Here is a 27,986-nt window from a genome sequence, read left to right as displayed (position 1 = left end):
CTGCGCCGACGTGACACCCGAGGGAGCTACATTTGAAACGTATATGGTCTGGTCTGGTCTAGTCTAGTCTGGTTTTTATTTCTGGTGAGCATCTGGTTTCCGGAATCCGCACACAACAGATCAATGTTTTTAGCATTTAGATTTTTTTTCATTAGTTTCCCCCCCAAACAATTGCTGTTTCCAAAAGGTGGGGGTTAATTCATAGAAGATTTCTAGAACTTGAGATCATCGGCTTGTAACATCTGAAAACGATTATAGAGGTCTTAGAATACTTTCTGCTTTTTAAGGGTCAGGGCTCGGTCAGGTATTTAAGAGCGTAGCTTGTATGTACATGAAGATACAGAAGATAAAAGGAAGCTGTGGCCTTATTTTTGTTGTTGTTGTTTGGTAATTGTTTTTCACGTGCAAAATCGAAAATGAAACCGTAGGAGTCCTTTAAGATCTATATCTTCAAGTAGTACTAGTCAGATGTAGAAAATGTCCGCGCTTTTCAATAGTTCAAACCAGGAGAAACCCGCAGCTCGTCTCCTCACGCTGCTTACGCAAGGGGCGGGGCCACAGAACAGCGTGATCCAGCGCTGCCGTGGCCATGGAGACGGTCGTAAACGGGACGGTCGTTCAGAGGTACTGTGATGGGGAATGGTGCGATTAACCTTTTATTTCAATATCTAGATGTTTAAAAATGAAACAAGGGGTAAAAAACAATCAGTGACAGTAGAATGTACCTGTTTATTATGCGGCTGAGTAAATAAACAATGTTATTTATGAAAACAGGGGTTAGAAGTTTCAGAAACTGTTTATAAACTATAAACTATCGTATACTAAACCGTAAATAAATTATGAAGCCGGATAAACTATTTAGTTTTGTATACTGAACGGAAAATGGTCGAGCTTCCTTAAATATTTAGCAGCTGCAGTAAGGATATATTTACACTGTTCTGTGGCACAACGTAAACTTGTAATTGTTAAATGTATTTAACATAAAATGTCAAGGTGTACTGTGTTACACTGTTTTCTCTTGGTAATTACAGTAGATAATTTAATTCTGTGCCTTCTGTTTCAATAAGCACAAGGCACACAATAAGCACAAGGAATCCTCCTTAACAGGAGGAATCTGATGCCTCCTACTGTATATATTTCTAGATATATTTAGGGTAATTCAAATAAAGAATGGATAGAATGATACAAGAACAATTATATGATTATATGATTATAAAGAATAGTAAAACAAAAATATGATGTAATTGATATTGATAGACATTTTGTTGCCAGCAACTACTGCTGCACGCTGTATTATTGTGCATTTGATAAATAAACTCTGATTGATTGATAGTTCTGTCCCTTTGAAGACAGGGTGAGAGGTGATCCTGTGGAGTTCAGGTTGTCCTCCTCTTTCTCATTTTCAGTCCTGTAAGAAATGGAGACGCTGCCAGAGGAGCAGTTGTCTGAGGCTGGAGAGTGGAAGGGGGAGGAGGAGGCAGGGGATGAAGATCTGAATACAGAGCTGCAGGATCTGGAGGAGACACTGTCCAAAATACACATCACTACCCCTGCCAGCCCGCAGTGAGTACAAACCTCATGTCAACATTACTGTACTTACTTTGTTGTCCCAAATGGGAAATTTGCTTTGCAAGCAGGTAACTGACATAACACAGGACGCAATACATTTAACACAACATGGACCCATTCACAAATAAGACATACATGTATCATAAGAAAATATGTATCTAAAAGTAAAATGTACAGTTAATTATCCAAATTGAGCAGGTTAACAGCTGTGGGAGTAAAACAATGACATTGTTCTATTGCTCTTGAATCTGGGTAATCTGGGTCTTGAATCAATGATTATTCTATTGCTCTTGAATCTGGGTAATCTGGGTCTTGAATCAATGATTGTATCATTGTCATTGCTTGATGTAGAAGTCTGGAAGCTGTAGTTCTAGTTGCCCACAATGAGTAGATATGTCCTTTAGCCCACAGTAAGTACAGCTTTTCATGATGTTTAGTTTTTTCTAGTGGATGCTAGACAGAAGTCTTCTTGAACTTCAAAGATTTCTTCCTGAACTTCAGTGTCAACTGACTTGTGTTTCACACTGATTGAGCCTTTGACATTCAATATATGGGTGTGCAGTGTGTGCACACAATAATGACTATAATAATAATGACTGACTTGTCCATCTTTTCAGACCAGTGACTAAGTCGTCCATAGATCTCTCTGAATTCCCCTCCTCGTACAAGGAGAACTCCTCCCAGGAGAAGCTGCTGCTGGCCATTGCTGATAATTTCCGCTCTCAATATGCTCACCTGTATCCTGACCGCAAACCTCTGTTCCTGAATCCCCTCAATGAGTGTGGGGTTGAGGTACGTGTGCTAGGCAGGACTTTTGGGTCAGAAAATGGATGAGGTAGAGGAGGTGACTCTTGTACAGAACTTGCAATTGCATGAAAACTGTATTGCTCTTCTACATCTCGTATGGCACAGATATTGATTATGTCCTGCCAGGAGCCTAATTTTGCTCAGTAGCTGCTTAGCCTCAACCAAATCTTCTCACTGTCAGGGTGCAGAACAGCCACAGGTTTGGTGCATCTTTGGGATGGTCAGTAAAAAAACCTGAATGCTACTAAATTACATTAAAACTACAGAACTGTTTTATAGCCTGAGTACAACACTGAGCAGCAGTTTCCCTCATTGCCACTGGTGCTGAGCACTTGTATAAGCTTTGGATTGTAAGGTTGTCTTCTTGTACTGGGCACTGAGCTTTATTTGTGTAGGATATCAAGGTTGCCTTTTTAAAGAAATGGTGAGTCTTACAAGAGGTTACAAATGAGTGAAGTCTATTCTCTTACTCACTTTTTGTCTCTTGTTCCCTGCGCAGAAGTTTGTGAGCACCACGCTGCGCCCAACACTGCTGTCCTACCCTGAACTGTACAGCTGGGGTGGGTGTGCGTGTTTTGTATCTGAGTATCTCTCTGTCGAGCCTCTGGATCCCCCTGTAGATCTGGTAAGTCAAGGCAACAGCACCGAAAAATACAACTAGAATCCGTAGTGGGAGAAAATAGGTCATCTGACCACTATAGCATGGCTGGCTATGTTAATTGTTTTTTATAAATTGTGCCTGTGACGGACTGCATTTGGAATTTGAATGTTTAATCTCGGGTATGACTGCCTACTCTACCAATCTTAATCCTCCTCAGCCCCAGTGCCTTCGTTCTCCTACCTGGGTGCTGAAGTGCCAGCGTGGGACCTGCTTCGAGTTCGCAAACCTGCTCTGCTCCCTGCTGCTTGGGGCGGGCTATGATGCATACTGCGTCAGCGGCTACGCAGCGAAGGAGCTCTGTCTGCTGGACCAGACACACCAGCAGTGCCCCCTGCTGGTGAACCAGGAGAAGGTGAGCATTTAGGCAATGGAAAAAAACAGACTTCCCTGCACCTGCTGTGTGTTGGAACTGACTCCTTTTTACAATAATGCAGGCAAATGGGGGTGAGATCATGGATCTATTTAAAAGACTGAAGTTTGCTCTTTGAGAGTAACAAAGAATCAAAGGAAAAGTCTTAGGGAACCTAAGTGGCACCTAAGGTTTCTTAATGCAGAAAAGGCAGTTGCATAATGTAACCTTTTGTCTAAACAATTTTACACAATATGCATCTAACTGTCTTTGAGTAATATAAAAACTTTATTGATGTATATTAAAAGCTATTCATTATTTCAATTGTCAGTTTAAGAATAATGTGTTTTTTAATTCAGTAAAATGCATTTTATATTGCGATTACTGGTCAATAACGCTTACTATATTGCAATAAATGGAAAATTGTGGTAATTGTGTTTTTTAGTGGGATATTCTCTATCCAGGTGATTTGTGAGAGATGGTTTGTGAGCAAAACAACATTGAATGGGTCAGTGTGAATTCAAAGTCAAACATTCCACTATTAAGAGAGTGACAAAAGAAACAAAAGAAAAGAACTGTGTGTACCTATATAAGAAAAACGGTGTAAATGGGGCCATTCTGTTCATTGTGTGCTAAGAGCTTGTTGATCTGATGAGCTCTTCTTGTCCTTTCTGAAGAATACCAGGGACTCTGCTTCAGCAATATTGCTTGATTGCTTGGGCACTACTCTGAAGACTTATGTGGGTGTCTGCATGCACTGTACCAAACTGTGGAATAAAAGCTGTGTAAGCTGTGAATAAAAAGTAGTATTTTCCAGGGCAAACTGCCAGAGCAGAGAGCCCCTCAGAAGAAGTATACTGTGAAGCCCCCCAGAGACCTGCGCAGTGCCTTTGAACAGCAGCAAGAGCAGAGGAAGCAGGCAGAGATCCTGGCCGCTCAGGAGAAGAGGCGCAAGGAAACAGAGAGAGAAGAAGCTGTGAGTTGAGCACAGACAGCTGGGGGCTGGGCTGGTTTACTGCACATTTTCTAACATATAGATGCAGAAAGAAACTGTCACAGGATTCACTGTGTCCTTTAAGTCGTTTCTGTTCTAAAGAGATTTTTTATTCATCTGATTAGTTTGATAATAATGTGATGTCATGTGAAATAAAATAGAAGTTCTTAAGCAACAAACTCTGAAGTAAGGTACTCAGTGGGGATCCCATCAGCTATAGAATTAACTGGACAATACAGGGAAGACGGATTGTAAATGGCACTCATTCTTGTTGGCTTTATCACTTTGACAATTAACATTATCCTGCAAAAAAATGCTGAGTCTGCTTTGGGTGAGTTTGTGGGCTACTCTTTGACAGTGTCCCATTAGGGTAACGAATATCTCAGCATAGAGAAGGGTGTCATGCTGCGTCCTTCCGGGGGCAAATGCTGTGTTTCAGGAGCGGGAGCGACCTCCTCCCGACCCGCTGATGGGCCTCCGTGTGCACTGCTGGGTCCTGGTTCTGGCTGGGAGGCGTGAGGTCCCCGAGAACTTCTTCATCGACCCGCTGGGCGGAAAGAGCTTCAGCACTACGGACGAGAGGTTTCTGGGAATCGAGAGCCTCTGGAACCATCAGAACTACTGGGTCAATATGCAGGACTGCAGGAACGGCTGTAGGGTGAGCGCATTCCAGTACAGGTCTTTTCTCTTTGGAGCCACGGCGTTAATGAAAACGTCCGGCTCCCGTGGTCTCACTCGTGGATCTTCAGCTACTGGGTCACATGGTTTTTAGATATTTGAATATTTATTGAAGACACTCAGTTACTCCTAAGGTTTACCAATCCTTTAATTTATTAAAGTAAAATCCCCAAAGTCGACACTTTCTTTCAAAGTGGCATCCTTGTACACACGGAGTGAATAATGTTTCCCAAGTGCAATAGTAGGTAGAACTGGATCATGCAGTATACAATTTATAGCACATTAACAGCAATGGCATTGCTTTGTGTGCTGTATAAGAATTGAAATTTGAAGACAAAAAACAAATTTATAGGTATTGGCATCCTTTTCTTTCTGTTTTTTATGTTTTCAAATACTGAAGATCACTATGCAAAATGATGAACCTGATATTCCAAATCGGGTCCCTCTAGTACAAGCAACTGAATATAAAGAGTGAATTCAACATGGCATATGTGAGATACTAACTCAAGACTGCTGCCAGGCATGTACCAAATACCTTGTTTACACAGCATGGAAAGTTATTCTGGAATCCTAATTGCATGTAAAACTAGATACTTTTCACATTAAACAGCACACATTAATATGAATAAGACCTGTGTTAAAAAACTGAGAAACACAGAGGCCTTACCTTTAATCTCTTTTCAGGACTTGACGTTTGACTTGGGTGATGCTGTGAAATGGGAGTTCCTGCTCTTTGGAAGGGGCAAACCCTTGTTATTGATCCCAGACATGAAGAACCAAGAGGATCTGGAGGAGGAGGTGTGTGTGTGTGTGTCAGGCTCTGATAAGAATAGAAGCAGTGGGAAGCACAGAGAGTTACACAGTCTGATTGGTTAGAGCTGTTATGTTGATGGTATAATTATATGACGTATATTACCCCATTTAAGTGTAGGAGTGTGCTGTGTCTTGTTAGTGTTTTATCTTCTTAGACAGCATAAGTGCATTTTTCCTTTTCCCACTTTTCAGTCAACATGAAATCTAGTCAGTATGTAACTAGTTAACGATCACCGAAGAAAGCTGTCATTGTTTACTGCCTGCGTGGAAGGCTTATTAAACTTATACTGGAGGTATGGAAGTGTTCATACTCTGTTTTGTACATCTGTAGGAGGAGAAAGAGGAGCCAGTGGTGTTTGAGATGCCTCCCTCATGGGTCGAGAAAATTGACATTTCCTCAAAAGGTAGCTCTGCCTAGAATATGCTTCCACAGACATATTAGTGATAGTTAAACAATCGCCAGGTTTTAATAAAATACAGATGTGTTATGTGATATATTTGTATCTTTATTCCCTCTTATGTCTTTGAAAAATTGCAAAATTCAGATGAGCTCCATCAGTGCCAGTGTGGCACTGTCGGCATCATCACAGTTGTGTCCAGATTTCTCTTTTCATTTCTCTTTTCCTCTGTAGATATGGAGACTCGCTGCCCCGAGGGGAAGAAAGTTATCCAGTACCGGAAGGCTAAGCTGGAGAAATTTGCTCCTTATCTGATGAATGATGGACTAGTGACTCGGCTCACTGTCTACCAGGACTTGGAATGTAAGGCTGTGTTAAGTGAAATCATTCTTAATTATTTGTTAATTAAATTAATTCTATTTCATTTGACAGTTCAATTTTCAGCCTGACATCCTGTGTGGGTTGAATACCTCAATGGTTAAAGCAAACTGTTGTGTGAATAAGTATGAATTGGATGATTTATGACAATTGATATCACTTTTGTCTTTTAGTCATTTTCAGATCTCTTCTTGTTTCGGTACAATTTTGGCAGTTGGAAAGGATACTTATCTCATCAATGAAAGGATATTTTAGTGAAAGAGCATTTCTTATAGTATGAATTGAATTTCCTTGTTGTTGGATGTGTATAGTGCTAATTTGTGCCTTAGTAATATAAAGCAGAAGCTACAGATGCAAATATGGGAACACCTTTAAGTTAATTCACCTGGAATCTTCGGTGATTTTATTTAGGTTGAAACAGTTGAATAAACCTTACTATTCTAAGATACTTAGTACTATTACTAGTACTAAGATACTATTCAGATATATGTTAGCTTTTAGTGACCATTTTACTAAATTAGCAAGTGTGTAACATTGTTTAAAATAATAGGGTAACAATATTTTTTATTTGTTAGTTTGCTGACTCTGTGCTGTAGTATGTATATGTACTGTATATACTGCACCTTGTGTGGAATCACACTATCCACTGTCCACTCTTTGTTTGCAGGTAAACAGGTCTCAGACGTGAAGGAGTGGTTCAGACACAGACATGACCATTTGGAAATGAGGGAGCTGAAGAAAGGAAGCAATGAGACTTTGGAACATTTCAGTCCAGGAAGATCACACGCACTAAAGAGTAACAATATACACATTACATTATCCATGAGGGTGGTCATTTGCATAGCTTCTGTAGCCAGTGATCAGTGATTTCCTTAACTTTTAACTTGGAGAGTTACAGGTTCTTTTGAAGACTTAGACTTGTCTCAGTATCTTATATACAGCAGATACATTCTAATGATTTCTATACCAATAATGTAAAATGTTTACAGGGTGCTGAGTTAGTTGGTCATTTCAAACAATCGCACAATGAAAACTGGGCACTTCACACAAAGAGTGAAGAAATTGTGTACACGTACAAACCATAGTGAATTTTATTATGGACAATGACAATAAAAAAAGCATACAATACTAACATCAATGGCATCTACCAGAGAATGCACAGAAGCCATCATCGATACTAGGTGCACTGCACTGTGTTATATCGCCAACAACAGGCCCATTTCTCTCCATAAAGGCGGCTGTAAAGCCCATCTGACTTTACAGGCATTCTCGACATGTACTGTAAGGCCCCAAATTCTTGGTGCTTCTAGAACACAAAAGTGTCTAGGTGAGAATGGATTTCGTATCACCTAGAACATGTAACAAATGCATAATGTGCCCGTTTCCTGTGTATATCCTGCCCGAAGCTCACAGGTACATCACGCTGGAGCCAGAAACAGAGCGGCAGATGGAGTTCTACAGCCATGCACGGGTTGACGGGCTGGCTAAGCGCGTGGAGATTCCACTTGAGATGACGGAGACCTTTGAGGCCAGACCTGACGGCTTGTACCACAGGCACGTGATCTTTGGGAAGCGACTGAAGATGCCAATGGCCGCCAATGCCCAGGATCCAAACAGCAGGCCTGTACTGGTAAATCAACAGTGAGCTAACTGATGTGAAGTTCTGCTGTGTGCGTGGCACATAGAGGTGGTAGATAACAGTCTGATAGAATTGATAAAAACACTTTTCATTATCCAAAACAAATAAAAAATAAATAAATAAAATCACACTGATCACGGTGATTGGTGAATCATAGATCAACAGACAAACTGGAAGTTTAGGTTAAACAACCAAAAAGGTAAAAAGGGCTTGAAGGCCTGTTCTCCTTTGCCATTTTTCTTATATTCTTATTGATTTTTTCAAGGTTTTTATCATTCTTCACTAAAATGCTCTTTGCTTAACTGTGCCTATATTGTGCACATAACATATGAACGGTTCCTGCTCAGAAATTAACATGATCATTAGAAGAAATCGGGGGTTACTCCTTTTGCTCAGTCACTGGCCATAGATCCTTAGCTATGCAACTTACCTTTAAGGCAAGTTATGTATCAACCTGTCTCACCCCTTGACCCTTGTAACTGTACACAGACTCCCCATTCATTATCAAACCCACAGACAACCTGTCTGTCACTACACCACAGACATAAGAGTCTGCAATTAAGATTTTGTTGAACAGATCAGAGTAATTGTTAAACACTGTATAGGCAGAACAACTGCTTTCTTCTCTGGCTGTAGAAAATCACTGAGCGTTACCATCGCAATCGAGACAGAAAGGCCAGTGAGGATGTGGCCGAGAGAGTGTTCCTGATCGCAGAGCAGCGCATCCAGCTGACCTACCACCGAGAGGACGACTGCATCATCCCCTCCTGGAGGGAGTTCGTCAAGCCACGCGTCACTGGAGACAAACACGACCAGCGCATGGTCTTCACCCCGGACATGGTCACCGCCTACCAGGTACTGAGCCCAGAACAGAAAAGACAAGGAAGGGAGATTAACTCGGGCTCTGTATGTTTAGCTTTACTTTTCTGTAAAAAAAATGTTTGTTGTTTTTTATTTAGCAGTGCAGACTTATTATTGAGTTATTATTTTACAGCTTTAAGGACCTCTTATGAGATTATCTTTTATTCAGCTAGCTAAAATATCTGTTAAGATTCCTTAATCTAATTAATAAATGGACCAGTTGTGTTACAAGAATCTCAAAATATCTGTGTCTCCATGTTAGAGTTACTATTTACTATGTCTTAAAACATTTTAGGCAGTTCTTTACATAATTGTCTCTTTTTTAAAACATTTAAAATTTAGTTTCTTTAAGGTCACACTGTACCTATCAAATCAGTCATTCAGATTTAGAAGTTCCTAAAACAGTATAAAATCTTACATACTCTGTAACAGAGTATCTACACAGGTAATTAATATCTATGAATTAAAGAAAACTAGGATGGTCATTGACAGCATTCTTGTACACTGTTCTGTGGGCAGGTTGACCCTAATGAGAAACCCAGCAAGAACCTGTTTTTGTATGAGATACTGATGTCCCTGATGCAGGAAGAGGAAATTGTCAAGCAGCGAGTGAAAGAGTCGGAGAAAGAGGTACAGATCACTCCTGTCAGCAACTGATGTTTGATTTCTGACTGGCTCACAGTGGAAACCTATGTACAATGCATAACATTTATGTCTTCATTTGTGTCTGAAACTTAAGGGCTTTGTTCTGCTAACAGATTTATTTGCAAAAACGGGTTTCTTGAGTAAAGTGCAAGACAGCTGAAGAGATAAACCTTTGGTGCAGTAAAATAAATCCAAGTTTTTAAAGTATATAAAGTTCTGAGATTGTAATACTGTATAGAACTGAAAGCCAGAGTTCCAGCTGGACTGTGTGTTGTCCTGAGCATTGCAAAAGGGATGAACTATCTCTCGTGTCCTGTCCTTGTCCTTTGCAGACTAGAGCCATCTTGTCCCTTCGAGCTCAAGAAGACATTGGGACTGAGCTACTGATTTCAGTCTATGACACAGCCAGGAATGAAAAGGCCCGTAAAAACAGAGAAGACATGGTGAGCAGATTGTCGTTTAATGATTCTTGATGGCTGTCAGCTGTACTTATTCAGTGTAAGAATGTGCATTCAGGTACTGCTTTAACGATGTTCATACCATATATTTACTTTGTTTTGCTGTGTTTTTTGCTTTATCATATGTCTTTGTGCTTTACCATGTATTTGCTACAATTTATTCAGTATATTATACACTTTATTTACCTTAGTAAAGCAAAACAAACTTTTCTATTCATCTGGATATGTTATCTTAAAGCACACTAAATGTTTTCTGAATTCTTTTTCTCCCTGATACTTAGATTTCCCAGTTAAAGACTGAACTGTTGTGCATGTTTAGCCAAAGATATTACTATGTAAAATGGGCAAAAACAAGGAAAAAGTGTTGCTATTAGTAGTGATTTTTCTCTTTAGATTCTGCTGTTTGAAAGCATGAAACATTGCAAATGAGACCAGTGCACCTAAACCTATCCTCTCTTGAGTTTTTCACTCTGTTTCAAATATGACAGAGGTTCTGAATCTGCCCTTGTTTTTTCGGCAGGAGCGCTCTGCCAAGGAGGAGAAATTGCGGAAAGCAGAGAAGGAGCTGGATTACTTGGCTCCCTTCCTGGCGCAGCTGGGAGACCCAGACGCCCTGACCCGCAAGATGGCCCTGCAGCTGCGAGAAGACTGCCTGTCCGACCTCAAGCAGCGTCTGATCGACAAAGCAAACCTCATTCAGGCTCACTTCGAAAAGGTGACACCTGGCTTTTCTCCATCAGCTTGAAGTTCAAATAGCTGTATATTAATGTGTTCTTATCATTGTCATCCAGTTTTGCGAAGATTAGACAATGGTCCCAGAATTCTCAGTTATTTGGTAGCAAATGTCTGGTGCTCATCTTCATTGGAGCTCACTGGTGCGTGGTCACGAAAAAGTACTGGTGATGTCAGGGAAGAAAGCACACTTGGCAGTCTTCAATTTGGTAGAACAGCTGTGTACAATCTGAACAGGTCTGGTAGGGGAACAGGTGGACCACACTACCTCAAGAAACCGTCATTAATCATTATTGTCATCAGTCTGCATGACGATAATAAATAATACTACATCCTGCATGGGCAACAAGAAAAAGACCAAATTGTCTTGCTTCAATAAATAATATAAACACTTTCAAGAGTATCCTTCAAGCTGAAATGCTGCGATTTGTCTTCAGGAGACACAGGAGTTACAGAAGAAGCAGCAGTGGTATCAGCAGAACCAGCTGTCCCTGACCAAGGATGATGAGGAGACCTACCTGTCCTACTGCTCAGAAGCCATGTTCCGCATCCACATACTGGAGCTGCGCCTCAACAGGTAAGTAACTATCCTGAGCTGGGGATGGTGTCACCTGTGGAAACTCAGCTGGAACTAGTATATTGGTTGAAATTCAGTGCTATGAAGTGGTGTGTATAGTGATATGAGAAGGAACATCCTCATGTCATACACTTAACATTTAACAGCACAACATTTATTCCAGTGTTTTCACACTGTATTAATTCAGTTGTCAACAAATTAAAGTCAAGACGGTGCAGAATCTCAGAACCTGGTTGGTTTGAAAAGATAGCCACACTTTCAGTCAAACCAGACTATTTATGTGATGGAGGTTGAAGGCAGTTTGGACTCCCTAGATGTGTGACCAAGGGCAGCACACTGGGGTGAACTGATGCAAAGAGGGGAAGATATCCACTGTATGTTTACCCTTGACAGAAGGTTAGGGCTCACTTTCCATCTTAAGACATTATTTCTACAGTCCATTATACTCCATTAGTGTTAAAATGTGGTGGAGTAATTTAATGTTATTTTGTGAAAGCCATTAAACACAGTTTATGGATAACCAGAATTATATCATGCTAATGCTGGTTTTATAAGGGTGTTAACAGAGAGCTATCCTGCTTTATATACTGTGTGCAAAAACAGTCATTATTTGTCATTATAGGCACAAGGAGAAAGCACCCCAGAAGTACTTGGCATTGGAAGAGAAACTGCGGAGGGACCCCAGGCTGTCTGAGTACCTGTGGTGACCTCACCGAAGACAGCTGTGACCTCATACCTCGCCTTCTACTCCACAAACACAGCCGTGACCTCATACCTCCCCAGTATACCCCACAAAGATTCCCTTTACCACTCTTTCTTATACCACATGAACTATTCCTCTTACTCCACATGGATATCTAAAATCCATTGATTTTGAATTCAGTGAACTGGTAAAATCTCATCCCATAACCAGCTTTCAAGAACACTTTACTGTGAGTGTCAGCAACAAGCCATGTTTTTGCAACAAACAGTGTTTAGATTGGTACACATTAAATTGGATTTTCCTTTTATTTAGTAATGGATGAAAGTTTCTTTCAAGGTCAACACTATTGAGTTGATGTATCACTGCTCAATCTCAAACTACTTATTTCTCTAAATTATTTTACTGTATGATAAAGAGAATTAAATAAACTAGTTTGGAAACCTCTTTAAAGCCTATGAAATCTACATTTTTATGTTGTTTGGAATAAATAAATATTTTGGATGAATATAACCTCCTGTCTCATATCATTTTTGATAGTGAAACAAAAAATTAACATTTTGTTTTTGCTTATTATCAGAGAAGGATAATTAAATAGATTTAATATAGAACATAATCTACTTTTGAGAGGTCGCTTGGAAGATCTAGGTTCCTCGTTTTTAGCGGTTTAGTAATGGTAATAAACCTTAATTTATATATAGCGTCTTTAAAGGTGGCTTCTCACAGCGCTTTGCAGAAGAACTTTAAGGGGTTGCTTGTTTCAGATTACCACAATCCTTCGAGTAAAGAAGTGCCTCCTGTCTAAGATCCAGTCTTATAGCTGAAAGCGTGTAAACATATTAATGGAATATTTCACTTATTTTTCTTACTGTGTGTTAGCATCCCTCTCAAATGCAGCTGCTGTTTCAATACACACTTCTCGCTACGGGTACGATCAGAAGCGACGTCTTGTCTAGTCCTCCTCGCCTGCAGGGGGCGATGCACAGCCACGGGGCCGGTTCCCGCCGCCGCTGTTTCTTGCCTTCATCGGAGGCCTCGGCTGTCTTCAGCTCCGTCCCGAACTCCTCCGTGGAAACCGCACACTTGTCTCTACAATGGCACTGGTGGGGTCCCTCCGGAAAGAGCTGGCCCAGTCCGTCTCCAGCTGCCGGGTCCTGGTGGTGGGAGCCGGCGGGATCGGCTGCGAGCTGCTGAAGAACCTCGTCCTGACCGGCTTCACCAACATCGACGTGGTAAGAGCTGGTGGACCCGAGGAGGGGGGCGTCTTGCTCCGCTCTCGCTTTGTGTGGCCTGGGCCAGGCTTGTAATTGATGAATGAAAGAGCAAGCGGAAAACGCGATGGGGATGCGTGAGAACTGTAGTTGCGTTAGGAGGGCCGATATGAGCTGCCTGCCAGTCCGCTGCCGTGCCCGCCGGGAATGAGCCCATTGTCTCAGATTACCGCCTACACCCGGTAAGGGTACCCGCCGTCTGGCACACACAACGGGCGCCTGTTTCAGAAACCGACCGGCGTGTATTTGTTAGGCCGGCAACCGGGAGAAAGTCCCGGGCTCTTTGGAGGACATGCAGACTCCACACGGAACGCGCTGATTTCCGGAATCCAGCCTCAGCCTCTCTTTGCAATGTGCAGCCTGCAGAGGTGGTACCTGGCAGCCCTTGAGCTCGCCAGCCCCCAAGTGTCCCGCTGCTCGGGTTTCGCTCTCTCCAGAACCGGTGGGACGGCAGGACGGGCCGGAGCGTGCCTTTTCTGCCGGCCGCCGGGCTTGGTGGGCACGGAGTGACCGCCCCGCCGCTCACGGAGAAGTGTTTTCTCAGTTTTTCGAAAAGATTTTACCCGCCAGGCGTCTCGCCGGGGCCGAGAGCAGAGCGCAAGACCGGTGACGTTTTACACACGGTGCCCTGTTGCTGTTGTTGAGGGTACTGGGAGCAGACGGAGCGCGTCACGGCGTGGGGTTTTAAATGGGCAAAGCTGGGTCTTGTGTCCCTTGAGGCAAATTGAGATGCTGAAATAGAAGCCTTCGCTGTGGTCTGTGCTGGAGGGTTGTGTTTCTTCAGCTCGGTGTGGTAGCGATCATTATCCCTGCCCCATACTGTGGTTGGTGTCGTGCCTTTACCCTGTGAGCTCGGACTTTCTGGAGCCGAGCAAGGCACGTTTTCTAACACCCAGCACGTCAGTCCGACCCACGAGTATGTTCTCTGATCGAAGGTGATCAAATTCAGAATGGAAATCTGAATTCGGTTCTGAAATTTGAAGTCGAAGGGGGCGTGCGTAGCTCCACTCCGAACTCTGATGTACACACAACTGCGGATGCAGTTCGGTTTGAAAACCAATGAGGGGCCAAATTTAAATGAACGATAAAACACCTGGCATGCATTATTAAGAAAAGGTGGAGTTGCGATACGGTGCTGTTTAGTTTCTGTTCCGAAACCCATCCTGTGATTCTTCCCCAGATCGATCTTGACACCATTGACGTGAGCAACCTCAACAGACAGTTCCTGTTCCAGAAGAAGCATGTGGGAAAGTCTAAGGCTCAGGTGAGGCAGGACGTGGGCCCCGATCTCCTTTCCTCCCACCCATAGCGGCGACGGCAAGAGAGGCTTGTTCATTATCCTTGTTTTTAATGGAAGTCGTGTGAAGCAGGTTTGCATTGATGGCTGACGGAAAATGACAAAGAATGTTTGCAAAACACAGACGATATTCAGTTCCTGGTCCCGGCGTTCTGTGTGATCATCTTTCGTTCTAATGCTTTTATTTTACTTTTAGCTTTTAGAAGTTTTAATTTAGCACAACAGGCAGATCTTCGGAGAGCCACATGCCTCAGTGCCTTCCCCCATCTCACTGGGACATGGTCTGCTATAGAGCCATTTCCTCAGGGTCCTGTGCTGTGGCTGGGGAATAGGGTACTTTCTCCTATCTAAAGATTTGGAATCTCTGAACTATTTTCAGTTTGACACATACCCAATGTGGAATCAACAGCTACTATAGGGCACATGCAGTGTGACACACCCACCTGTCACAGCTTGAGCCCGCCTGCGTCCGGATGGCAGGGTGCCATGCAGCCATGTTTTCTAACTGAAAATAAAGGTGGAACTGGGTATTTTTGCATATCTTTCGTAGGCTTATGCTTACATATAAATCATGTGTTTGTAGTGTTCATTAATGCCTTACTTCGTTTTAAAGGCACAAGGTGAGCAGAATAATAAATAGTTCTGAGGCTGATGGCAGTGACTGGAGAATACGTTCAGCTGAATTGCATCGTCTGCATAGTGTGTGGTTTTTCTTATCCTACACTGTCTTTGTACATTGAATTTTTCTGCAACTTTTGTTCACAGGTGGCTAAGGAGAGTGTGTTGCAGTTCAGCCCCAAAGCCAACATTACAGCTTACCATGACAGCATTATGAAGTAAGATTGTGCTATTTCTTTTTTCTGTGTTTGAAGCAATTTATATTTAAAATCAAATGTGCAGAAAGGAAAGCATCTTATTGTGAAGAGTACAACAGTGGGCCGTCCCCAGACGAATTATTGTAGTTCTGACTAGTCTTTTGTAACGTCCATTACATTTCCATGAGAGTTCCTCTCCTCTCTCTCAGTTTGTAGGTATGTTCATTACTTTAGTCTGAGTTTCTTTTTGGGTAGAAGAACTTAATCTGGAGCGATTAAATGTTTTAGTGGTGAGAAGAATCATTACTGCAATTTTGTCTGTCATTAAAGCCCATTACAAATGTCTATGAGGATGGAGTTTTAGAAGAATATTTCAAGTTGTTTCAAACCAACCTAGGCTTTGTTTTTGAAAACCTTATTTTGCTAGAAATACTTTAATCTTCTGAATCAAATCTGCATGTCCAGTGTACTTTGTGTACATTTAAATTATATCTCTTAAAATCGTTTAATTTTCTTTTTTGTGTTTGTTATTCCCTCCAGCCCTGACTACAACGTGGAGTTTTTCAGGAATTTTATGCTGGTCATGAATGCTTTGGACAATCGAGGTAAGGTGATTTTATTTAACTATTAACAACGAAACACTAAAAAAATATTTTAACAGTGGTTTCAACACCTGTCTTCAGAGTTCTGTTGCACTCGAAAAAATATCTAGTCTGGTTTTACCTTATGGTCTCCGTTTTCTCTTATTGGGAAAAGTGCAGCAGGGTCCTGGTTATACGCGAATGTTGCTGTTTGCAACTGTTCTCTGCACTGAATGCTTGAGAATGTCGAGACCCTACTGTATTTTTAGTAGTTCTTCAAACAGTATAGTTTCTGATGTTTCTCCTACATCTGACTTCTTTAAAAATTGTAATCAAACAGCATGACCTGATTGTGATTGAGGTACAGTTCAACAGGAACACGCAACTGTTTAGTACTTTTGTATCGCTTCATATTTATAGTTTAGAGCAAGCTATCCATCCAACACCCTGGCTTCCCTGAAGAAGTGGCTGGATGAGATCTGTGGATCAATGAATTAGATGGGTTGAATAGCCTCTTCATATTTGTATCTGTTCTTATGTATAAGCTAGTGGTTACAGAAATGAAACCTGGTTACAATGTGATATTTCAGTTCATCACCATGGCTGTTATTTTAGTGGATGTATTCATATATTCAAATAGATGCTTTCGCTGTGGTCTGTGCAGGAGGCTTGTGTTTCTTCAGTTCAGTGTGGGAGCGATCATTATTTCACAGAAATGGCTTCCTTGCTACTATCAAACAAGAAAGAGCTATTGTTCTTTTAAAAGTTGTGTTCTGAAAGTTGTTCTAGCACAGAGAATGTCTTAGTTAAGCAGTAATCCACTTCAGCGTGTTGGTTCAGGAGAATCTGCTACACTTTTGCCTGGAAGATAACTGCATTTGTTCTTAAGAGCTGTGATTGTGTCTTTGTGGTTTCGGTGTTCACAGGAACTTCAATGAAGTGAAAATGGAAACTTGTTAGAAGATGAACACCTTTAAAAACTGCTATCAAAACATGTTTTAAAAAATTCAGAAGTCATTGACCTGAGCCACTGGGTTTTGTGTTAACATTAAGTGTGCACGTAGAGCTCGGTGTCTGATTGCCTGGCACCATCAGGATCAGGTCTGGTTTTCTTTGGCTCCGGGAGTCAGTGCTGTCCTCTCGCTGCAGCTGCCCGTAACCATGTGAACAGGATGTGCTTGGCCGCAGACGTCCCTCTGATAGAGAGCGGAACAGCAGGCTACCTGGGACAGGTCACGGTCATCAAGAAGGTGAGACTTTTAGCCCTACATTTCTCGAGAGGATTGGGATATTTTCCAGTGTTAGTTCCCTAAATGTTGAGCCTAACAAGGATCTGCATATCACTGGGACAGATATTTTCTTCTGAAACCATTCGATGTTTCTTTACCACATATGAATCACAGGTGTTTAGAATTTTGTCAGGAATTTTCACCACAAACATTTGCAAGTACTGTTACTCAGGAAACTCCGGAAAACAAAGTAATGAGGCTCAAGAGCAAAGTAACTTTGGAGGCTTGGCTAGCTGGCAGTCTCTGAACACCTGGATCTCAAAGATGGAGAGCAATGTTGCAGTGTTTTGTACTCAGTGTTGTCCTTATAGAGTTAAAAGCGTCTTTTTCTATTGTAGGTGTGTCTGTGTGTCTCATGGAAAGCAAGTTGGGGTATGCGAAAAGACAAATTCCTAATACAAGAAATTCTTATGGCCAATAAAGTGATCTTATCTTAGGTTTGGGTCATTTGCCTCCACATTTAAAGGTTTTCTAATTCGAATGGCCTTATTTGCCAACCTGACGTGAGCTGCGCGTAATCTTTTCTCTGTTACCGATAAGGCACCTTTTTTCACAGTTCCTTAATTGTTGTATTCCTTAAGAGATGACCCAGTGGAACAGTGCCACCCGTTCTGGACTGTTTTCTGTTCACTGCACAGGGGCTGACCGAGTGTTATGAGTGCCAGCCCAAGCCCACCCAGAAGACTTTCCCAGGATGCACCATTCGCAACACTCCGTCTGAGCCTATCCACTGCATAGTCTGGGCCAAATACCTCTACAAGTAAGGGAGGCAGGCTGAGAGAGCCTTCTTACTGTTTTTAATATGCACGCAACAACTTTCTGTATTACTGCTCACCCCAGGATGCACCAGTGCTACTAAACACTGTGTTTTTAGCCTAGTGGTTCACCTGTAAAGAAAGACGTATGGTGCGATGTTTGAGTACTGGTTTCCAGTGGCTCTCAGTGTTGTATTTTCAGCGTCTATACTTTGCCTAGCCTTAATCTGGGCAGAAAACACAGCTTTTTTTGTCAAATGCTGTTTGAGTTGGTCTTCTTTTGAGTTGGGTGCCCGAGTTTCAAAATGTCTGAATTTTTCCAGCCAGCTGTTCGGAGAGGAGGATGCAGACCAAGAGGTCTCTCCGGACACGGCTGACCCAGAAGCTGCCTGTAGGTTTCTTCTTTTCATTTTTCCCTCATGGCATTTTTAATAACTTAACGTGTCAGTGGTGCTGCGTCGTTATGCTTTATAGCCTGTGGGGATATCCACGACAGTCTGAAGTTTAGCCTCTGGTGGAAACAAAAAAACACCTTCCCCTGAGCTCACAATCTTAGTGGTGAACAGAAAAACCGTTGCATACAGTAATTATGATCAGAACTACCTGGTATTATTTTTACTTTATTCACTCTGTGTTGTTTTCCGAAGAGCAGTTTTAAGCATGGTCTTCAGATGCATTGCAATGATTTCCAGAGGAATTATCAGTAGTGATGGACGAATCCGGCCAGGAGTCCTGTGTGCGGGGTTTTCACCCTTGTAGGGCTGTAACCTCACAGGGCCTGAATCCCCAGTTAAATTGCTGTTTCTGCACTGGTTTGCCAGGGGATCCGGCGGAGACTGCAGCCAGAGCAGGAGCCTCCAATCAGGATGGAGACATAAAGCGCGTGTCCACCAAGGAATGGGCAAAGTCCACCGGCTATGACCCCATCAAGCTCTTCAACAAGGTACTGGGAGCAGTTCACCTTCTGGAAGAGAGGGTGCTTGTTCCTGTCTCGTAAGGGTCCCAGACCGAGCAGGGACTGATTCATGTGTATGGCCACTAACTGCAATACTGGGTATCCCCTCATCTCAGCACAACCTCAGCTGATTCTGCTCGAAGAATGGAACATGACTGGGGCAGGAAATATTTCAAACCAAATATTCAAGCAGTTATTGGTGCTCACAGTGGCCAGTGAGGGAATATAATCAGCACAGTCTCAAGATTAATTCCTCTTCTAAGTGTACCTGTATCCCACAATGTTATTTTTTTTTCAGAAGTTAGCTGAGATCTAACAGGCAGGAGGAGCATTTAGTTTCCAAACATATTATGTTTCTGTTATGGTAGGCATGTTATATGGTAAGTGCAATAAGATGCCTTGTTGTCCTTACAGCTTTTTAAAGATGACATCAAGTACTTGCTGACAATGGACAAGCTGTGGAGGAAGAGGAAGCCGCCTGTTCCGTTAGACTGGAATGAGGTTCATAATATGGGTAAGGGAACATGGGCAGAGGAGAGGAACTGTAAAACTTTGTATTCACAGATTATATAAATGGCAACCTGAAAAGTGTCTTCGACTGCTTTAATACAAGCATAGTTCCTGCATTAACAATAGGTTTATCAGTTTTTTTCAGATAATTTTTTTTGCTTATTACAGTCAGCTGTTTAGTTGCTTAGATCTCTTGCATCTCAAGGATAATGCTCAGGTCACCTGCTTGTCTACCATCTATGGGGATGTCTCCTTTTTGCATGCTCGGGAGGTGGGGTGGCCTGTGCCCGTCAGTCTGATCTTGTCTGTTCCTGTCGGGTCAGAGAGCGGCGGGGTGCAGGAGGGGGCCCCCAGCGCGGGCCTGAAGGACCAGCAGGTCCTGGGGCTGAAGAGCTGTGCCCAGCTGTTCTCCCGGAGTGTGGAGACCCTCCGGATGCAGCTGGCAGAGAAGGGAGACGGAGCGGAGCTGGTGTGGGACAAGGTGAGCCGGGAGCCTGGACAGAACCCCCTTTCTCCTGCTGAAAGTTACCGTGAGCGTGAAATAGCCTCCCCATTCTGCGGAGTTGCTTCTGTGTGCTTATAAACTTATGCAACAATGAGGTTGGACTCTGTCAAACACACAGCAAAGCTGTGGCTGAACAGGGACCAGGATGCGTGGTCCTAACTTGACAGATGCCGCCTCCAGTGTTGGAGCTTGCTGGCATGCCAGACGTGAACATAGTACCTGACGGGTGGATTTTCAAACTGGGACTCAGTTAACGAAGACTGGGGGCCATAATAGTGTTGCAGATGTACACCAGTGCGTGTTGCAGATGTACACCAGTGCACGTTGCAGTAGTCCTGTGAGCTTTCCCGAGGGATTTCAGAGCCCGTCCTTGCACCCCTGCTGATCGCGACTTGGATCCCTCTTGCAGGACGACCCCCCAGCGATGGACTTCGTGACGGCCGCCGCTAATCTGCGGATGCACATCTTCAGCATGAGCACCAAGAGCCGCTTCGACGTGAAGTGTAAGTGGCACGGCCTGGGGAGCCCAGGAGGGGGCGCTCACGCACATGGCTGAGCTTGTTCTGCAGTGCGGTCTGTGCGTTCACCGCTCCTGTTCGACAGCTGGGGTCGACTGGGGGAAACCAAAGCGGCCAGCAGATAAAATAATTCTTATCAGTAACTTTTGCAAGAGTTCCTGATGTCGTATTAAGGTCACTATTATTGTAAATGTTATGATTTTTTTATTACTTGTATATTATGGGAATAGAAAGAGACAATCTTCTAATGCGCTACATATTTTATGATTATAGTAAGAACAGCTCTTATAGGAAAGGTCATTCAGTTCAGTATTCAGCAATCTGATAAGAGAGTTATTGACGTCCTGTTAGAATTTTTCAGCTGGTTTTATTCAGTGTCGACAGTTTTATACATATGGCAAGTTGAACATCCTCTGGTTTTGTGTCCAGGTGTTTTGTGCCTTATCACAGTTTTTGGTTTTGCATAGCACAGTTTCTGACATTCCAGTACACCATTAAAACAATAAACCTGAGAACACTGCAGGAGAAAGTTAAATGCATATCTCACTCCATAGTTTGTGCATTATCGTCTTTTTCTTCCTAATGAATTGGATTTTCTTTCCTCAGCCATGGCAGGGAATATAATTCCAGCCATTGCCACTACCAATGCGGTGATAGCAGGCCTGATAGTGCTGGAGGCTCTGAAGATTCTGTCAGGCCACATTGACCAGTGTAAAACCGTGAGTAACTTCAACACCAGTTTACATTCCTCTATAGCCACAGTACCTGTTTCTATCCATCGTGTCCTGCTGAGGGTTGTGGTGTATCTAGGAATGTAAGGTAACTTATTGTGCTAACATTGCAAACGTTTTACATGTAAAAGTGAAGCTACCAGCAGAAAACTGGCACAGCTGTTTAAATAAAACTTGTATTGTTAGTACTTGTTAGTATCCCGGTATCATAAACAGCCGCATGACTGGAGAGTTGGTACCCTGTTTTTCGGTCTTCAACGGTGCTAATCTTAAATTTCCACGTCTCTAGGTCCTTGTGTTGGTGTTCATTTTGAAGTCCTCCGACTTGGTCAGCGTCTTTCGTGATTTTGAGTGCCAGGCGTTACATTTTTAAAAGGAATTCTTGCCAAAACATTTTAAGGACCATTTTTATTTTTTATGCACATTTACCATCCTGTACATTTATATTGCCCATCCTGAAGTAACAAGTTCCCCAACAGTTAAGAACGTTACATGTTAATATCCATTTGTAGTTCTTGAATTAAATTTATATGTAATATCTTTCTTTGTTTTCAGCTCGTATTCAATATATAGCAAATTTGCCCTTAACACATGATATTAAAATATTGCTTTTGTTTCTTTAGGTCTTCCTGAACAAGCAGCCCAACCCCAGAAAGAAGTTGCTGGTGCCCTGTGCTCTAGACCCTCCTAATGCCAACTGCTATGTGTGTGCCAGTAAGCCAGAGGTCACAGTCAAGCTCAGTGTTCACAAAGTCACAGTGCTGAGCTTACAGGACAAGGTAGGGCTGTCCTGATGTGCGTGCTGTAATTTATTTAGAGAAGGTTTGGCCTGCCGTGATTCTGGAGAGCCAAAGTCCACCACCTCTTATCGGTCACCTTTAAATCATGAATTTGCAAGGACTTGAAACCTTTAGATTCAGATTTGAACAGTTCATATGACAGTTTGAGATATTCATCTGAAACAAACACAGGTTCTTAAAAAGAAAGTGTCGCAAGTGTTTTAAAAAAACTATGATTCTTGGGGGTAGCCCCGATAGATTGTGACTCTCTGGGGACAGGGGTGGCTAGTCTGTCAATCTGAGGCTGTACCACAGTTCTTGGGGGAGCCCCCACACCTACACTCACACCAAAACAAAAGCTTCCAGCTGTCAGTGCCGTTTCATAACTCCATTCTCTACTCCTTGCCCTCATTTGTGCCTTTCATCCCAATGATTTATAGTCGTAGCTCCTTCCGTCCCAGTATGCACTTCCTGTGAGCTGTAACTTTCCTCCCCAGCTGTGCCCTTCCTCAGCTTGTCCATGTTTGTTTCAGATTCTGAAAGAGAAGTTCGGCATGGTGGCCCCAGATGTGCAGATCGAGGATGGCAAAGGGACTATTCTGATTTCTTCTGAAGAAGGAGAAACTGAAGGTGAGGGTCTGACCTCCTTGCTTGGATGGGAACGTTAGGTCTTTTGTGTAAACTGATCCAACAGTAGATGACCCAAACAGAGGGACATTAATATGGAATAAATGAAACGTGCTATAGAGAACTGCCCATCTATTTTGGCTTTTTTGTGACTGATAAATCTTGCCTGAAAAAGTCAAACGTAAAACAAAATCTAAATTTTTGTTTAACTTAATACTGCTGTAAATTGCCACATCAATCGTGTCATCGGTCTGGCCAGCAGGGGGGGTATCTGTCCATGTTAATTGTTTTTTTTTTCACTGGCAGGAAATAATAACAAGTGTCTCTCTGAGTTTGGAATTCGCAATGGAAGCAGGCTCCAGGTCGATGATTTCTTGCAGGAGTACACACTACTAGTGAACATCCTACACTGGTGAGTACTGTCATGCATTGCCCATGGAAGGATTCAAAGCTGTCGGTAGTCAACCATGAGTTAGGGAGCTGAAAAGATGTTTGACACACCAGTTTAATTAAATCAAGGGGTCATGCTCTGAGAATGAGGACATGAATGGCCTTCTTAAGGAAACAGGTTCTGTCTGCAATTTTGGAGACACATTAGCAAATTGAATATTTAAAGATGATGTTGAGCTCTTGGCTCTTGGTAGTGGTGGAGTTATGCATTTTACAGTGCTTCACCTGCATGGTTTTTGCCATGGATTGCACCTGTGCAGCTGGTGATGTTTCAGTGCTTTGGAACACTGACCCTTGACAGGCCCAGTACCATGCCAGCTGACATCAGAAGGCATCGTCCTGGGGTCAACTAGCTGATTGCTCTGCCCAGGCACTCCAAAGGTGGAAATCAACAGGGAAATAACACATCAAACAGATTTAAACTGGAAGGATTGCTATGCATTTGTTTTCCTTTGTATATCAAATGGAAAAGAGGAGTTTAAATGAGAGAAAATGAATTAAATGTCAGTTTTTGGAACTGTTGAGTGACCGATGGTGAGATAAACTCAGATCTGGGGTGTGGAAAAGTGATAATGAGAGCTTGAGGGCTGCAGGACTGAGCTCCCCCTGCAGACGATCCTCTTGTGTAATGAACGTGATATTTTACCCTGATTGCTTCACTGCATCCTGTTTAAATAGGAAGCAACATTGCTGGATGCAGTCATTCTGTGGACTAGTGTTTCACCCAGTTGGAATCGCACGTGCTCTCGGTTTGTTTAATGCTCGGATGACACTGGCCCCCTGAGCCACGTTTCTTAGATATGGACTAGACTGGTCGCAGTACAAGTCTCTCCTCCCCCCCCCCCCGAGTCGGCTCGATTGTACTGTCTCCGCCCCGTCTCTGTACAGTGAGGACCTGGAGAAGGACGTGGAGTTTGAGGTGGTTGGGGACACCCCCGAGAAGCCCCCCCAGTCGAGCGCGGCCGAGCCTGGGAATAACATGGCCAACGGCAGCGACGACGGCGCCCAGCCCTCCACCTCGAAAGGTAAGGGACTCCTGGGCTCTGGCACCTGCCCAGGTTCCTGCAGTAGCATCGCATTGTGAACGTCGAATAATGACGCTCCTACTGAGGAGAACAGCGCGTGAGGAACGTGGCTAATCCCTAGCCTCGTTTAGTAGAACGGAGTATCCTTGGTTTTCCACATTCCCTTCCCGAAAGGAAGCCCGTTTCATTCTGCGCAGATGGCTCGCCTCAGCCATGTCTGTCAGCATGTACAGTGACACACTCTCAGGGTTTTAAAAGACGCTGGGAAACGTGGCTGACACCCCCCCCCCGGCTGTTCTCCCTCCGCTCAGCTCCGGAGCAGGACGACGTGCTCATCGTGGACTCCGACGAGGAGCCCTCCTCCAGCGCCGCGGACGTCCACGCGGAGGGCGGCGGCCACAAGCGGAAGCTGGATGAGCCGGAGGGCGAGGCCGCCGCCAAGCGCAGACGCCAGGAGCAGCCCGCCGACGAAGACGACGACATCATAGCATTGGACTAAGCCCCGCCTCTCAGCTCCCGGGATCCGCGTTTCCTGTGCAGTGTACATAACGGTCAAGGCTGAACAGTTCTGTCAGAAAGTCACCCGTGGGTCGAGAAGCAAGGGAAAGGCAATATTATGCCTTTTTTGCTTAAGTTCAGTCAGAAACCAGGTTCGTGTGAGGGCCTTGGGCCTATTCATTTGTGCACATTTTTGTAGTCTGTCCTAGAGGGTCAAATGAAGGCTTCAGAACGCTTATCCATTTTTTCAAGAGACAGGGATGGGGGGGGGGTTTAATGCAAGTCAAGAGCGTTTCTACGTACTGTACTTCTCGGACACAGATCTGGTTTGATCCAAATCATTTTTATCGAAAATCTACTTGTTTCAGGGGTTGTTTGACTGTTTTATCAGAACAAATACATTTCAATTAAAATATATATATATTTCTTTAGACATTTTATATAATTGAATAACTTGATAAAAAGGAGTTTGGAGATGGAATTGGAATAGGCAGCCTGCAGCTGAAGTGATTTGCGCAGTGGTCGTTTTGGGAGACGCAGCAAAATGCCACACGTTCACTCCTTCCAGTTGCTTGAAATTTAGAAAAGAGCTCAAGTTTGCAAACCCACTGGGAATGGGTTCTTGAGTGATCTGCAGATACCAGTTAGAATTAACCCAGTCTACACCATATATTTCTATAAAACACCTTTATTAACAGGTGGCTTTGTTTGTGCCCTCCATTCAGTGTACACTGCCTGGTTACAGTGATTTAAGAAACGTTTTTTGTGCGTATTGTTACAGTTTGCAATTATTTATATTTGACATGTTTTGTAAGAGATCACGTTATACTGTAACTTTCATGGACCAAATAAAGGAATATTGGATATAGCTGCAATGATGGTAAACTAGATACGAATACAAGAATAATATGACCTCGTGAACAGCTTCACATTTTTAGTTTGGATCATGTTTCAAGCAGGCGTCTCAGATCGCCCTCATTATAGGCAACCCTCACTGCAACTGAGCTGTAATTCACAAATGTGTGTTTTTGATTACGAAAGGCTAAAGAAATGCTTTTTCTTTTTTTTTAAATAAAAATTTTTAATTTCCTAGGTGGTACTCCTTTAAAGCCTCTCACTTCTGCCCGTACAAATTCTGATGAGTCTTCCGATTTGAGTCACAGGCCAATGAGTCCATTGTGATGGTTATTAATAGGGGATCCAAGGTGTGCCATGTCCAAGCTCTTGCTCAGAAGGGTTGATTGGAGTGGTAGATGGAGACATAGCATGTGATCCTGCTTGTGAGTCGTGGCTATGGGCTGGGAGTCGATGTTATATTAGTAGGTTACATTGCCAAGGCAGATAAAACAGTCTCCTGCTGTATTCCAGAACGTTAAGCACTATATTGGAAAACACTCAAATGAAGTGAGACAATCACAGCCTCCAAATCTGAGCATCGACGTGTTATTCAGTATCCTTCATTAGGTTACATTTGCAGCACCTGACGGTGCTCTGGATGAAGATGTGGTATCCTAAAATGCAAAAGCTACAGATGTGATAGCGGTTTAGCAAATGTACAAAAAAAGATGGGAAATATACTAGAAATCATAACCAGAATAATGTTTGCTGCTTATATTGCACAGCAGAACATTCTCTCCTTGTTTTAGCCGTATTTGGGTTTAACGTTTAACAGACCTCACCTTGGGACATTGCCTGTTGCTGGAAGCGTGTCCTCCCTGAGCTCCTGCAAGATGTCAGGTTTTTGGCACTCTCCTCTTCGTGCTCATCTGCTGGTCACGAACCTTGTTTTCAGGCACCTAAATCATGACCCAGTAAATTGCACCTCTAATGGCGAAATGCGGTGAACGTGCTTGAGCGCTCTTAATGTTTTTGTACCTAGCAGGAAAACAACAGCTGTGCCCTAGCAAATATTGTGTCCTGCCTGCGTAATTAGGAGCAGAGTCCGGCAAACGGAGCTGCGTTCATATGGTGTTTGCAGACGTCAACTTGTACTGTTACCTTTGGCCTAATTACACTTTCTAGCACAACACATGAAAACAGCTCAGTTTTGTGCCCAACTGTCTCTGTAGACATTCAGGTGACCGTGAAGGTAGGAGTGATGATTTGTTTAAGAATCTGCATTCAGTCTTGGATATTCCAATTGGATGGGTCCGTTTCGTTTCAAAAGATCCCCGAAAAGGCGTTTTGACCTATCTTGCATTTCTTTGCAAGATTTGACCTGTTTCTCCTAAGAAGTATCGGAGTGTCTTGAATTGGTTTCTCTGAAACAAGTTTAATCGCTGTGGACTGAACGCAGATCGTAAGGTTCTGAAGTACTTCCGCCCCCGTGTTTGAATGCTGTTGAAAACTGGCTGTCAAAAGTGGTAGATTCAATTCTGCTCATCACTGCCTCCATTGCATTCTGAAGGCAGTCCTCTAGCACTGGGATGTTATTGGTCCACAGATATTTCAGAACCTTGCAGAATACAGACCATCTTGTTCAGGCTGTCTTTTCTGTTCACAGAGGCCCGGCATGTTATTCTGTGGGAGTCCTGCCGTTTTTTCTATTGAGTGAAGAAAACATTTTAGAAAGTGACAGGGAACGCAGATACAGTATGTGGAAACCTGATACTGAGGCTTCAGACTTTTCCTTTGTGAAACGATTTTAAGGGTGTCCCTGGCAGGGACTTCATAGGACTTGGGGAGACTCTCGGGTGAATCTAGAAATGCGTTACGCGTTTGATTTTTTCCATCTTATGTGATTTGCTATTGTCTCGCTGTATCTTTTGTGACCAATAAGAAAATTATGTAAATATCTTGGGGCGGTGTATGCGAAGCCGTAGTCTAATTGGCTATCGTTGTAGGTTTTTTGTTTTTTAGCCAACATGGCAAAACAAAAGCATATATCTACGTTTTTCAAAAAGCCGCCTGTAGATGCCCAGACCAGTCTCGAAACAAATACGACACACAAGACACTACAGGCATCTCTTGTTTTAAGGAGAACAGCCTGGCTTCCTCAATACAAGTGTTTCTGGACCGCAAGCTGCAGTGCACGCGTTTGCTTGTAGCTGCTCGATACCTGTAGGAGTTAAGACACGAAGAGGTTCTAAAATTTCCCCTGTTAACAAATTACAAGCTTTGA

The 27,986-nt window shown here is 43.0% G+C and overlaps 2 protein-coding genes across 4 annotated transcripts; both read left to right on the top strand.

Annotated features, from left to right (window-relative positions):
• The first annotated feature begins 62 nt into the window (after nucleotides 1-62).
• On the top strand, nucleotides 63-12,772 carry drc7 (dynein regulatory complex subunit 7). Of its 3 annotated transcripts, none has more exons than XM_088614025.1 (18): nucleotides 63-84; nucleotides 1,407-1,563; nucleotides 2,187-2,361; nucleotides 2,876-3,001; nucleotides 3,195-3,389; nucleotides 4,204-4,362; nucleotides 4,820-5,038; nucleotides 5,743-5,856; nucleotides 6,203-6,275; nucleotides 6,504-6,632; nucleotides 7,315-7,443; nucleotides 8,054-8,277; nucleotides 8,923-9,141; nucleotides 9,667-9,777; nucleotides 10,125-10,235; nucleotides 10,771-10,965; nucleotides 11,420-11,559; nucleotides 12,182-12,772. In XM_088614025.1, exons 2-18 carry the CDS (start codon nucleotides 1,418-1,420, stop codon nucleotides 12,264-12,266), a joined length of 2,550 nt encoding a protein of 849 aa, XP_088470151.1. In that variant the 5' UTR covers nucleotides 63-84; nucleotides 1,407-1,417; the 3' UTR covers nucleotides 12,267-12,772. The 3 variants fall into 3 exon arrangements, with proteins under 3 accessions (XP_088470151.1, XP_088470149.1, XP_088470150.1); XM_088614023.1 differs by lacking the exon at nucleotides 63-84 and adding an exon at nucleotides 357-624; XM_088614024.1 differs by lacking the exon at nucleotides 63-84 and adding an exon at nucleotides 590-642.
• A 364-nt stretch (nucleotides 12,773-13,136) lies between these two features.
• uba2 (ubiquitin-like modifier activating enzyme 2) lies at nucleotides 13,137-25,957 on the top strand. The gene is made up of 17 exons (XM_088614026.1): nucleotides 13,137-13,491; nucleotides 14,711-14,794; nucleotides 15,593-15,663; nucleotides 16,183-16,247; nucleotides 17,373-17,473; nucleotides 18,151-18,272; nucleotides 18,591-18,658; nucleotides 19,089-19,210; nucleotides 19,637-19,736; nucleotides 20,056-20,213; nucleotides 20,647-20,740; nucleotides 21,362-21,474; nucleotides 22,110-22,265; nucleotides 22,799-22,895; nucleotides 23,199-23,304; nucleotides 24,231-24,367; nucleotides 24,679-25,957. Exons 1-17 carry the CDS (start codon nucleotides 13,354-13,356, stop codon nucleotides 24,864-24,866), a joined length of 1,920 nt encoding a protein of 639 aa, XP_088470152.1. The 5' UTR covers nucleotides 13,137-13,353; the 3' UTR covers nucleotides 24,867-25,957.
• Nucleotides 25,958-27,986: the final 2,029 nt, after the last annotated feature.

Source organism: Lepisosteus platostomus, chromosome 20 (genome assembly GCF_059453375.1).
Source record: "Lepisosteus platostomus isolate fLepPlt1 chromosome 20, fLepPlt1.hap1, whole genome shotgun sequence".
NCBI classification, from domain to species: domain Eukaryota; kingdom Metazoa; phylum Chordata; class Actinopteri; order Semionotiformes; family Lepisosteidae; genus Lepisosteus; species Lepisosteus platostomus.
Note: the sequence above shows the minus strand (reverse complement) of the source record. Positions and strands in the feature narration are given on the sequence as shown.

Bases quoted from the DNA above. Each gene is read 5' to 3' on its own strand.
- uba2 (XM_088614026.1), top strand. From the start codon at position 13,354: ATGGCACTGGTGGGGTCCCTCCGGAAAGAGCTGGCCCAGTCCGTCTCC. The intron at 19,211-19,636 runs GTACTGGGAGCA...TTGTCCTTACAG, and splicing joins CCATCAAGCTCTTCAACAAG to CTTTTTAAAGATGACATCAA. The intron at 21,475-22,109 runs GTGAGTAACTTC...TTGTTTCTTTAG, and splicing joins ACATTGACCAGTGTAAAACC to GTCTTCCTGAACAAGCAGCC.
- drc7 (XM_088614025.1), top strand. From the start codon at position 1,418: ATGGAGACGCTGCCAGAGGAGCAGTTGTCTGAGGCTGGAGAGTGGAAG. The intron at 3,390-4,203 runs GTGAGCATTTAG...AGTATTTTCCAG, and splicing joins TGCTGGTGAACCAGGAGAAG to GGCAAACTGCCAGAGCAGAG. The intron at 6,633-7,314 runs GTAAGGCTGTGT...CTTTGTTTGCAG, and splicing joins TGTCTACCAGGACTTGGAAT to GTAAACAGGTCTCAGACGTG.